We start from the raw sequence: 12,067 nt of genomic DNA, 5'->3' as shown, positions 1-12,067 counted from the left end.
AATGATAAAATATAAAAATCTTATTACTGTAATATTTTAATGTACAATAAAGAAAAAATCTAAAATATTTGAATGATAGTGTAAAATTACAATAGTAATTTTGTAATTACTTTGTTCCCACATGTTGATTAACGAAAAGAGCTAAACACAATTAAAATGCTGTTCTGGTAGTTAGATTTGGGCGCACGGAGGGGAAGCCCAGACGCTCATATATGCATGCTGTTTATTTTCTGCCTGCAGATGTTTGTTTCAGCTGGCCAGAGGGGAAGGGAAATGACTGCAGGATGAAGCAGAGCTGCATTCATCTGACGAACAAAGACAGGAAGGGAGATTCTCTAAATTAAGCTGCAAGAATCTCACAGGCTGGGAAACGGAAGGGGCCTCTGAACACTTCCATGCAAAAGAGGAAAATGGTTATGATGCTGGAAAAAAGTGGAGTGCATAGCGAATATGAATAAAAATGAAAGTGTTTTTCCTCCTTTGACACGCCAGGGCATTTCTGATGGATGAGAAAACCTCATTTTCTGTGCCACGGCAACACTAAACCACAGAGGTTAAGTGTTGCAGGTTTAAACTTCATGATAAAAGGGATGCTTAGCACATATCCTGTCAAAAATACTGCGTTTCTCATAGCATTTGACAAAAATGAGAGGGGGGGTAGTCTGAAGTTTCATCGGCAGAGGGCAGCAATGAATGATAAAAGGATCATTCAATATACAAAATATTTTCAAAGCCAATAAGTGGGACTAATAACACTATTATGAAAATAATTCATATAAAATAGAATTGTTTTATACGTATATAAAAATATGTATTTTACATTACATACATACATACATACCAAAATGTATTCAGTCACCTTCAACTTTCTTACATTATCACAGTTTATTCGCTATAGTTTTTAGAGAATGGTAATCAAATGACAAAAACTTAGTGTTAAACTGCGTCAGAACAAATTCATCTTTATAGTGTCAGATAACTTTGATAGAAAGGCATGTGATGGATTATAATCAACCAATCAGCTGTCGAATTTAAGCACACAAATATAGAATACCAATTTAGGTCAACCAATGACCAAGCAATGCTTCATTTTGTTCAGTCCGTGGTGTCAAAGGCCGCATTAGCGATTATTAATTTGTTCGATACATAGCACTTTTCAAGGCACTTAAAGGGATACTTCACTGCTTTTTCATATTAAACTATGTTATTCCCTTAACTAAAATGAGTCTGATGCGCGGTGACGATCTGATAGCTTTTAGCTTAGCCCACTAAGCCCAGTTCATTCACTATGGAACCAAACAGAGATCAAGTTAGAAGCGACCAAACACCTCCACGTTTCCCCTATTTAAATACAGTTACACGAATAGTTGAACGATCAAGTATGGTGACACAAAATAAAACGTGGTACTTCTCTAATCGGATTAAAAAGGAGAACTATAATGTATGGCGGATTAGCACTTCTGAGAGTACTTCGGCTCGGCGCAGTAAAAAGTCCCGGCCGAAACATCTTCCCTCACACCTCCGCCTAAAAAAACAACACTTAAGCAAAACATGGTCAGGTCAAAGTGTCTGAATCATTTTGGTCCCAGATTTTGATACATTTTACTGGTAGTCCGAAGGGATTTTTGGAAAGAACTTTTGGGTATAATATGTCACAGTTTACTTTATTTTGCCATCTTTCTTACATAAATGAACTAAAGTCTCCTGCACCCACTAGTAAAAAATTGTATCTGGTGTCTAAAATATTTTTTGACGTGTGTGTGATAATATAATATATGAGTATATGTGTATGTATGCATGCATGTATGTATATACACACATATTCTCAAAGTGCATACATTATATTAAACTACATTATATTATATTATTATACTGTATTAGATATTATCATCATTAAAGATGTAATCAATTAGCTGTTGCAGTCCTAGAAATAGCCGCAGCTCCAAGCTGGAAGGCATGAAAGACTCTAGATATGCACTTCTGGCCTCCGCAGAAACTGTCACAGAGACAAGCACACTAGACAAACCCAGTTTCTCATTAAATGCTTTAAACACTATGATTACGTATAGGGATGACATAACTGCTGGCATCAGGGCGGCCAGAATGTGCCTAAAATCAGATCATCCTAATGAAAGAGGTTAAGTCCAAAACCTCTTACATAAGCCAAACATCAAGAGGGACTTGACTTCCTGAGTCACAACACAGACAAATATGATTTCGCTTTTTTAGATGCAAATGGATGACAAGTTCTTTGAGAAATGGGGACACCCATAGTTTAGACAATCCCTCTGGCATTTGGAGTGGTGATGACAAGGACATCTGGAGAGCATGTAAATAGCAACATTTCAAGTCAACAAAATGGATCCTATTTACTTAACTCACATTCCAGGTTTTACATGATGAACTGAAAATATAGAAAATCCCCGCTAGTTACTACATGGTGATGAAAGATTATGAAAATGATTTTGGTCTCTGGAATTGCGAGTATGACATATTTTTGTAGGCCGAAACACGGTAACAAAACCGTTCCTAAGCACTTCCAGTTTCATCGCCCTGAATTCAATGGAATTTTTTTTAATGGGTTTAGTAAAATGTCTGAAACAAGGTCCGTGGTGGATATTACAATGTTTTATTCTACAGCATAAACATTAGCAATACTTTTTTGTGATTTAAGCTTTTACTTGCGTGAGAAAAAAAAAAAAAATGGATCCTATTTACTTAACTTTTTTTGTTCTTCTGAATAATGTGCACTTATAAATTGTACACCGTGAGACCAGGAATGTTAAATATTTTCACAAAATTTCTTGTGAACTAACTTGTCCATCTTGAAATATAACTTCAGCTTTTTTCAGCTGATGTCAACATGGACAGAAAATACATGTACACTTAAAATTGCCCACCCGTCCCATATTCCACCATGAGAAATCTGGTCACCTTACGTATTTCCTAGAAGAAAGTGTGGGGCTATTGTTACCATTTCAAACATATATTATTGTCAACACATTTATATAATTTTAAAGCTAATCATTTCATTAACAATTAAACTATAGTGTTAACTGGCTGTAATAACAACAGCCTAAAATCAAGGCTATTAGTGACATCGCTTATTATATTCATTTACAGCCTTTCGTATTTTCAGTTTAATCTTTTCAGTCAACTAAATTTTATAAACCAGAATTTGGGAAACAATAAATGGATTTCTTATGGCCCGAATTAAGAGACTATAAGTGTTTTAAAAGTGAATTGAAGTACCCAAAGCATAATGACTCCTATATGGCAAACCTTTATTGCTGCTTTTCTCACTGATTTTCCCCGAACCAACCAAAATAGACCTCTCTTCCCCCTTAAAGACTGCAACGTATGATCATGCGGAGAGACAATCGGCTTCCGCTTCAAAGATTCTCCCTTAGCAACACCAATCTCGTGTCTTCAGAGGAACATAAATTCCCTTCAAGAGACTTCACACGTGTAAAACAGTACAAGGCATGACAGCGACCCGTTTCCGAGCTGATCTACAATTCAGCACAATGTATCTTTATCATGAACTCGTTTGAACCTCGTCTTTACATTTTACAGACAATTCGGGTTGACAGGCTTGGTCTAAAACTTGCACATTAGCCAACTTTTAATGTCTCACCACATTCATTTTGGGCCTAAAGTTCTTTCAAAAACCTTCTCTCCTTTTTCTTTTCCTTCCCGAGAGAATGCCAGGTCACATCCAATTTCTTAATGCCCACCTAGCAGGCTGCCGCTTCCACTTCAAAAGCTCGACTCAAAGAAGTGCCTGAGAATACTGCCTTTGGTGTCAGAAGCTGCTAGAAGAAAGGGTACTTAGTGGGAAATCAGTGGCGGAGGATGACATTTTAAGTCTTGAAAGTCTGCGACATTAAAAGCAAGCCCAACTATACAGCATTTGGATGACAAAATGAGTCACTGAGGCGTTTAAGTACAAACCCTTTGAGGTTGAACTGAAATTGACAAAAAGGTAGGAGAGAAAAACGTCAGGAAGTCTAGTTGTTCCTGTTCTAGTTTGTAAGCACTATTCTTCAGAATCTTGTAGGTTTTAACAAACTGGGTTTTTTCACTGCTAGTTACTGCATCACAAAGAAAGATTCTCCAGAACAACGTGTGCCAATAAATTTCACGCAATAGATTTTTTGAAAAAAAATTTAGCACTTCCAGTTTCAACATCCTTTAGTCAATGAGTTTTTTGGGTAAATGCCTGAAATAAGGTCTGTGGTTGGCACAAGCACAAGATATTCAACAGTTTTAATACATCACGTAAAAACCTCACTAATACCCATTGTATTTTCTAAAGCTTTTACTAGTCTTGAAAAAGGCTAACATGGTGCTACAGAGGTTGTCGACGGACATTAAACGTCATTACGCAGAACAGGTAAACTAGTCTACTCATTAGTCGTTTTTTACAGTTTATAATCAAACACTTGTAAACCATTCAACCTTTCAGGGAAAAAGTTTTTTAAATAAAGACTGAAAGAAGGACTTGTGTAACGAAACAGTCGTGTCACGATTCGATACTGAACTCACAATACGATACTTATCGCAATATTTTAAGCCAAACTAAAGATAATTATTTTATTATTATTGTTGTATTATCATCAAGACCCACAAACATTCCCCAATTGCATTATTATACATTATATTAAACATTAGATATAGGGCCAGATTTACAAAGTTTGCACCAGCGCAAACCCTCTTTCGGCATTAAAAAACAATTGTTTGGATTTAATAAAGACGTGCAGTGAAAAATTAGCACTGAAAAGGCGTGGACAGGGTTATATTTGCAGCTGACCTTAGTGCATTTGCATCTGAAAGGGAAAATCCTACAAATGCATAATTTATGGGAGGAGACTATTTAAATGAATCATGCGAGGTGATTTAATTTGTCCTCGTCAATTTACTGGTATTTGCGGCATTATTCATCAGCATAAATAACTGGTAGATGTAATTTTTTTTTTTTTGGACAATTGTCTGTTTTCTATCATTTGGATGTCACCAGTAGACCATGGCAGGAACTTTTCACTTCCATCTGCACTTTTTTGGAATAGCGCTCTTACGCTAATTTGCCCTGTTTAGTAAATCTGCCCTATAGTTGATTACTATAATAATGTCAATGAAAATCCATAAACTTACATTATTTTTCCCTCAATGCAGGCATTTGTTGGATCTCTTACACAACCCGTGCATACACTCTCTCGGTGCTCACTGTCCTGCCTCTCCCGCTATTAATGCACAATACATTATATACATATAAGAATAAACCATCTAAAACACTTTAAAGGGTTACTTCACCGCTTTTTCATATTAAACTGTTATTCCCTTAACTAAGACGAGTTGATACATACCTCTCTCGTCTCAATGTGTGCTCTTAATCTCTCTGACGGGCAGTGACGATCTGATAGCATTTAGCTTAGCCCACTAAGCCCAATTCATTCACTATGGTACCAAACAGAGATCAAGTTAGAAGTACCAAACACCTCCATCTTTCCCCTATTTAAATACAGTTACACGAATAGTTGAACGATCAAGTATGGTGACAAAATAAAACGTGGTACTTCTCTAATCGGATTATAAAGGAGAACTATAATTTATGGAGGATTAGCACTTCTGAGAGTACTTCGGCTCGGCGCAGTAAAAAGTCCCGGCCGAATCATCTTCCCTCACACCTCCCCCTCACTCTCTCATTTCTGTCAATAGGGAGATGTGAGGGAAGATGTTTCGGCCGGGACTTTTTACTGCGCCGAGCCGAAGTACTCTCAGAAGTGCTATTCCGCCATTCATTATAGTTCTCCTTTTTAATCCGATTAGAAACGCGCCACGTTTTATTTTGTCACCATACTTGATCGTTCAACTACTCGTGTAACTGTATTTAAATAGGGGAAACGTGGAGGTGTTTGGTCGCTTCTAACTTGATCTCTGTTTGGTACCATAGTGAATGAACTGGGCTTAGTGGGCTAAGCTAAATGCTATCAGATCATCACCGTGCATCAGAGAGATTAAGTGCACCACTGAGACGAGAGAGGTATGTATCAACTCGTTTAAGTTAAGGGAATAACATAGTTTAATATGAAAAGGCAGTGAAGTATCCCTTTAAATATTAATCATACTACTAAAACCAAACGTGATATGGTGATTTAAATTATGTTTGCGCTTTGACTTTGAGGAGTGCCGTTCCAGTGCTTATGTGCTTCAGATGATCAATGCACTTATAAATAGACACTTTTTCAGGCTCCGTTTTATAAAGCACTACTTGTTTTAGCACACGTTTTTGATTTGGTAAACTTAATCAATGCAAAAATACATCACTGCTGCGCTTTATGCGCCAAGAAACATGTTAATAGGTAAAAAGAGCTGGATGAGATTTCAAAAACATGGTAAGGCTGCCGTATGACAGAAACAGACACTGTACCTTCATGTTAGACGCCTCCGTCTCCAGTTTGGTGAGGTGGTTGGAGTTGTCCTCAAGCTCTTGTCTAAGGTTGGAGTTCTCCATCTTCAATGCCTCCACTTGCTTCAGCAGCTGATCATAAGATGCTGCAGCCATCTTGCACTATCTCTTGACCTACAACACCCAAGAACGGAGGAACAATCACATGTGGTTTAGAGTGGTGCTCAATTCATATATTGACAATTGATTGAAAAAAAGTATTGACCAAAAAGAGGAAAATATCAATATACTATAACTAACAAACTATTAGTCAAGCTCAAAGACAAAATAACTTATCAAAGGAAATAAGAATGAGCAGTTGCATATATGAATATGAAACATAATATGAATCCAAATAAAATAGGGGTGTAACATTACTCTCACGTCACGAAGCGATACATATGATGCTGAACTCACGATACGATATTACTGCGATACTCCAAGTAATTTGGTAAAAAAATTATGATTTAAATACTAATTTTCGTATTACACTGGTGCTGTAAATGAATAGGGTTGGACTTGGTGTTGGTAACCCAATGCACAGGACATAGGACAAAAATATTCATGATTCTGAAAATACAGATTTATTTTTAGATGAATATGCTTGCACTCCGTCACCGAGATATAACAACGTAGGCCACTTTTTATTTTTAATACAAGACATTTGGCATGATCAGGACCCACAAATATTCCCCCATTGCATTATTAAACATTATATTCAACATTAAATTAAATAATCTAAATAAATGTAGTACTGACACTAAAACTCTGTAAACTTGAATTTTTTCTCAGTCTTATTTATTTTCTGATTTTAATTTTTTGGGGTGAACGATACACAATACAGATTGTCACTATTCACGATACACATTGCTGCGTTTTTGTATTGCGATACATTGTGACACGATATAATGTTACACCCCTACAAAAAAAAACAAAAAAAAAATTGGTATTTTTTGTTTAAAATACAGTAATTAAAAACGTTATATTGTATCCAATTATAATGCCAATTAATTGGCTCGTTTGGATTTGGGTCAAGCAGTACTAATTGTAGCATTGTAGCTTTGCTGCATTTGATCTTTTTGCAGATGTGCGCTAAAAATGCTATAAAAACGATATATAATATTATACATATATAACAAAAATAATATACACGCACATATACCATTAATACATATATTTAACATTTTCATAGCATTTTTTCTGAGCAAGTATGTGTGTTTTTCTTAAAATATGCCAAACATACCGTATCATTACTTCACTGGACAGTGGATACTACAGCAATAATATTATATCTACTGAAAAAAAGCCCACATAAACATGAGGCTTATTAAATGTATAAAGTGTTGCCCAGAGGTTTTCCTCTTGTGTGAGGTCTGTAAAAGGCCATCAGTGTCATGTGTCAATCATGAGTGAGCATCATCCTCTGAACTCTGATGTTTGCCATGTAGTCAATGACCATGTCATGACACTCATAAAGTACTACAATAACACACGTGCCTCACGTGTGTATGTGGATGGCAGAGCCGATGCCTCTGGGCCATTTTTTACCCGTGCAGTGTGCCCGGTCAAGCAAACAGTTCTGAAAGACAAAGCGAAAGTTTCTATTTTTATCTCCGTCCTGAAGTGAAGGCCTGATCAGCCATGTGGAAAAATCTATCACCACATCGCCACCAAATTACCACTGACATGCTAAAGATCAGCGGCAAACCCTGTTCAGCCTGCTTGTTCTCTGGACTACCGCTAAGACACAATTATGTACAAAATATGAAAAATTATGTAAATCATAATACCAAATATCTAGATTTTGCATTTTATTTTGAAAATATAAAATTCTAGATGTTATGGTAAAAATGGTACTTCGTAAAGCGCCAGCTCATCTCTACTCGTCAACGCACATTATTTGAGGAATCATTCAAACACTGCACGATGATGTACACATTGAATTTTAACACTTGGCATCAAATCACAAACTTGTATGCAGTGTTGGGGAGTAAAGTTGCATGCAACACAGTTACGTAATTTAATTATATAATAAATGTAACTGTCATCAGTTACAGTTATTGCTACAGTTATTTATTTTTAATTAGTTAAATTAGAAAATTATTACAAAGAGGGTTTTTTCTGGGGGTTTTTGTGGGATATGTTGAATAATATTAATTTGTTGCCTCCTGCCATTTAAAGGGATAGTTAACTCAAAAAAGACAATTCTGTCTTAATTTACTCACCCTCATGTTGTGAGTAATGTAACTGATTACTTTCTTAATATCTTTATTAATTTCCAGCACTTGAACGCATTATTATCACTCACCATGGTGCCAACTGTTCAGGTCTTTGAGTCAGTAATCTTCGTATTCGATTTTTCGTATTTGTCATTAGGTGGCTCTGAATTGTCATAACTCCTCTCAAAATGCTTACTAGGCAGAAAATTGAATCTGAATCCCAATCTGAATTTTTTTTAAATTACAGACAAAAGTTTTGAAGGCAATGTTTAAAGTGATCGACACAACGTGAGGTCGTATTTATTTTTTAAAGCACAAGAAATTAAAGAATTTAAAGAACTGAACACAAAAGAAGATATTTTGAAGAATGTTTGTTACCAAGCAGATAGAACAACCATTCACTGCCATAGTATTAGTATAGTATTTTTCTATACTATGGCAGTGAATGGTTGTTCTATCTGCTTGGTAACAAACATTCTTCAAAATATCTTCTTTCGTGTTCAGCAGAAGAAAGAAACTCATACAGGTTTGGAATAACTTGAGGGTGAGTAAATGATGACAGAATTTTCATTTTGGGTAAACCATCCCTTTAATGGCCTTTTAGTAAAGCAGTGCTATTCTGATGCTTTTGATTGGCTCTCGTTTGAAATTGCTGCCTCTGCCAATTACATCGATCCGCTGTTAGCTTTAGGCTACAACCCGTCTTAAGTTTTTGCACAAGGTTCTAGCGAAATTCTTATGCTTTAAAAAATAAATACAACCTCACGTTGTGTCGATCACTTTAAACACTGCCTCCAAAACTTTCGTCAGTAATTTTAAAAAAATCTGATTGGTTTCAATTTTCTGCATAGTAAGCATTTTGAGAGGAGTTTTGACAATTCAGAGCCACCTAATGACAAATACGAAAAATCTAATACGAAAATTTCTGACTCAAAGACCTGAACAGTTCCATGGTGAGTGATGATAATGCGTTCAAGTGCTGGAAATTAGTAAAGTAATCAAAAAGTAATCAGTTACATTGCTTTAATAAAGTGATTAAAATAGTTACACTACTTTTACATTACATTTTAAGTAGAGTAACTTGTGATCTGTAACCTATTACATTTCCAAAGTAACTTTCCCAACACTGCATTCATGAGATGTGGAGCTTTGTGCTTTCGCCTTAAAAAAACTGCCAAATACAAAAATTATTATATATTCTCAGCAATAGGAATATTGATGGCTTGTGAGGTAAACTGCAACATTTTTGAAATACAGAAACAGGGAAAACGACAACAAAAGAGAACATAATGCATGCAAAAGAAAACATGTTTTAAAGGGAATGCCCATCAAGTCACTGAAATCACATTGACCTATAATACTTAACGTCAAATCATTAACTTGTAAGCAATGCAACAACGTGCATTTTGCTTTAAAAACAGTTTCTGTCAAAATAGCAAATTTCCCAGGGCAAAAAATATGGCATCACGATGACCATTTCACAACACAATGAATTGAATTCCTTCTTTCCCCATATTATGCTTTACCCTGGTTTTACATTAACCAAAACCAACAGCCTACATTACAGGCAGCCCGTCAATGTGTCAGGGCTAATATGCAGCTGTGTCCAATCAATGTGCCTCCGCTACACATTCTGCCACTGTTTCCAGGGCATCCACGGCCATTATGAAGCAGAATTGATCAATAAAGGGAAGTTATTCCTATTTGGCATTTCAATACAGATCAGATTTCTGAAGGTAATCATTCAAACCTAATATCTAGTATTTCTAAAGCAATCATCTGACTCTGCATAATCCAAATAATTACATCTTGCTATTATAAAACAACATGAATAATAAACCAGCGTGGATGCATATGATTTAATGCCAACAGCACATTACACATGCTTATGAGGGCAGAATGAGTCCGATTGCCACAGAAATCTGCTGACACACATCTGATGACACACATTTAATGATAAACAAACACTTGCACTTTTAAAGCTAAAAAAGCCATTAAAATGTAAGAAATGTATATAATCATGCATTTTACGCTCACATATCTTTCAGAACAATCTAAAAAAAGAAAAGTGTATAGCTTCACAATTGTATAGTTATTATTTATAGAAGAATCATGAAAATGCTATTAATTATACATTTAAAAACCTGAAGCAAAGCTCTCTCTGGCATGTAGACACAGCAAAATGGTCGACATCTATTCAGCAAAAAGGCTTGAGGTATCGAGACAGAATCAAAAGGAAACAGGGAGGAGTGGAAAGAAGAAAGCTCATTAATATTTCAACACTTTCCTCAAAAATCTGTGTATCTATCAACGCATCTGAATTTGTTTGCACGGCATTATTTCACTATTGTGCATTTTTCTGCATTTCTTCACCAGAGGTGCAGTTGTGCATGCAACACTTACGATGCATTAAAGCAGTCACCTCTCCACCAGCAATGCAAGATACAAAATTCCCTGCAGACAACTGCAAGAGATGCCCTTCCCTCCACGCACAAAGGCACAGTGACCATCTCACATCCTGGTCTCACACGCACCATCTGACCTGCCAAACCAACCCGTGTTTTATACTGAAAATCTGACAACAAATCCACCATTAAATGTCTGCTTTGTTCAGGCATCGCATCGCCAGCTAAATCAGAAAAAAGCCTGTCTGGCAAAAGCCCCTCCATCTTGACAGGGGCAATTATCGCTTACATTTACTGTGGAATCCGTGTCCACGGCCGAGATCACTATAAATAATCAGCCTGCTAGCGCATCTGTCCCTGCACAGCACAAAAGAGGCTTTTTAAGCGTCCCGATGATAAAGCCAGAATCCAAATCTATGCACATCCCCCCACACCCTCTCAATAACCAGCCATCAAGACAAAAGGTTTATCGGCACCGCCTTGCTATACCGCACAAACGCGCTATTATGTCCTTCACGCTGAATAGCAGGAATACAAGACCACACATCTGTACGTTTGCATCAAGAGATCAGGGCGCTAAACGGAGACTTACCCCATTCTGCACCAGTGACAGCCTCCATCCCAGCAACCCATCAACTATGTCAGTTGCCGGAGAGCATCCAGCCAGCACCGAGTCACATGAGCGAGGGCTTGGCCAATCAGAAGGCGGCCAGCCCAGGCCGGTGTTGGTGCAGTGGCTGATGGTGGCTGGCCAGATTTCTGCCCCAGTGTACAGCTGCTTCCCTTGACTGGGTTTAAAAGCTCACGTTGGGGGAAGCGGTGCGGCCCCAGGCATACAAGCTACTGGAGATGCAGAGAGGGGTCATAAACTCTGGAGGTCACATGACCTGATATATAATAAACGGATCAAAATGGCAACCTAATCATGGCAACTGGATCATATATTTTTAATGCATTAAAGTTATTTCAGTTGGAAAAATAAACCGATAGATGCA

At 36.9% G+C, this 12,067-nt stretch overlaps 1 protein-coding gene across 1 annotated transcript in view; it reads right to left on the bottom strand.

The window, feature by feature from the left end:
• Nucleotides 1-12,067, bottom strand: part of apc (APC regulator of WNT signaling pathway) — a 43,406-nt gene that overhangs the window by 22,309 nt on the left and 9,030 nt on the right. Inside the window, exon 3 of the mRNA XM_067433550.1 lies at nucleotides 6,431-6,583. Coding sequence (XP_067289651.1) covers nucleotides 6,431-6,565 — 135 coding nt within the window. The 5' untranslated portion in view covers nucleotides 6,566-6,583. The remainder of the gene's footprint in view (nucleotides 1-6,430; nucleotides 6,584-12,067) is intronic.

The sequence above is a fragment of the Pseudorasbora parva genome, chromosome 23 (genome assembly GCF_024679245.1).
Source record: "Pseudorasbora parva isolate DD20220531a chromosome 23, ASM2467924v1, whole genome shotgun sequence".
Lineage (NCBI taxonomy): Eukaryota > Metazoa > Chordata > Actinopteri > Cypriniformes > Gobionidae > Pseudorasbora > Pseudorasbora parva.
Note: the sequence above shows the minus strand (reverse complement) of the source record. Positions and strands in the feature narration are given on the sequence as shown.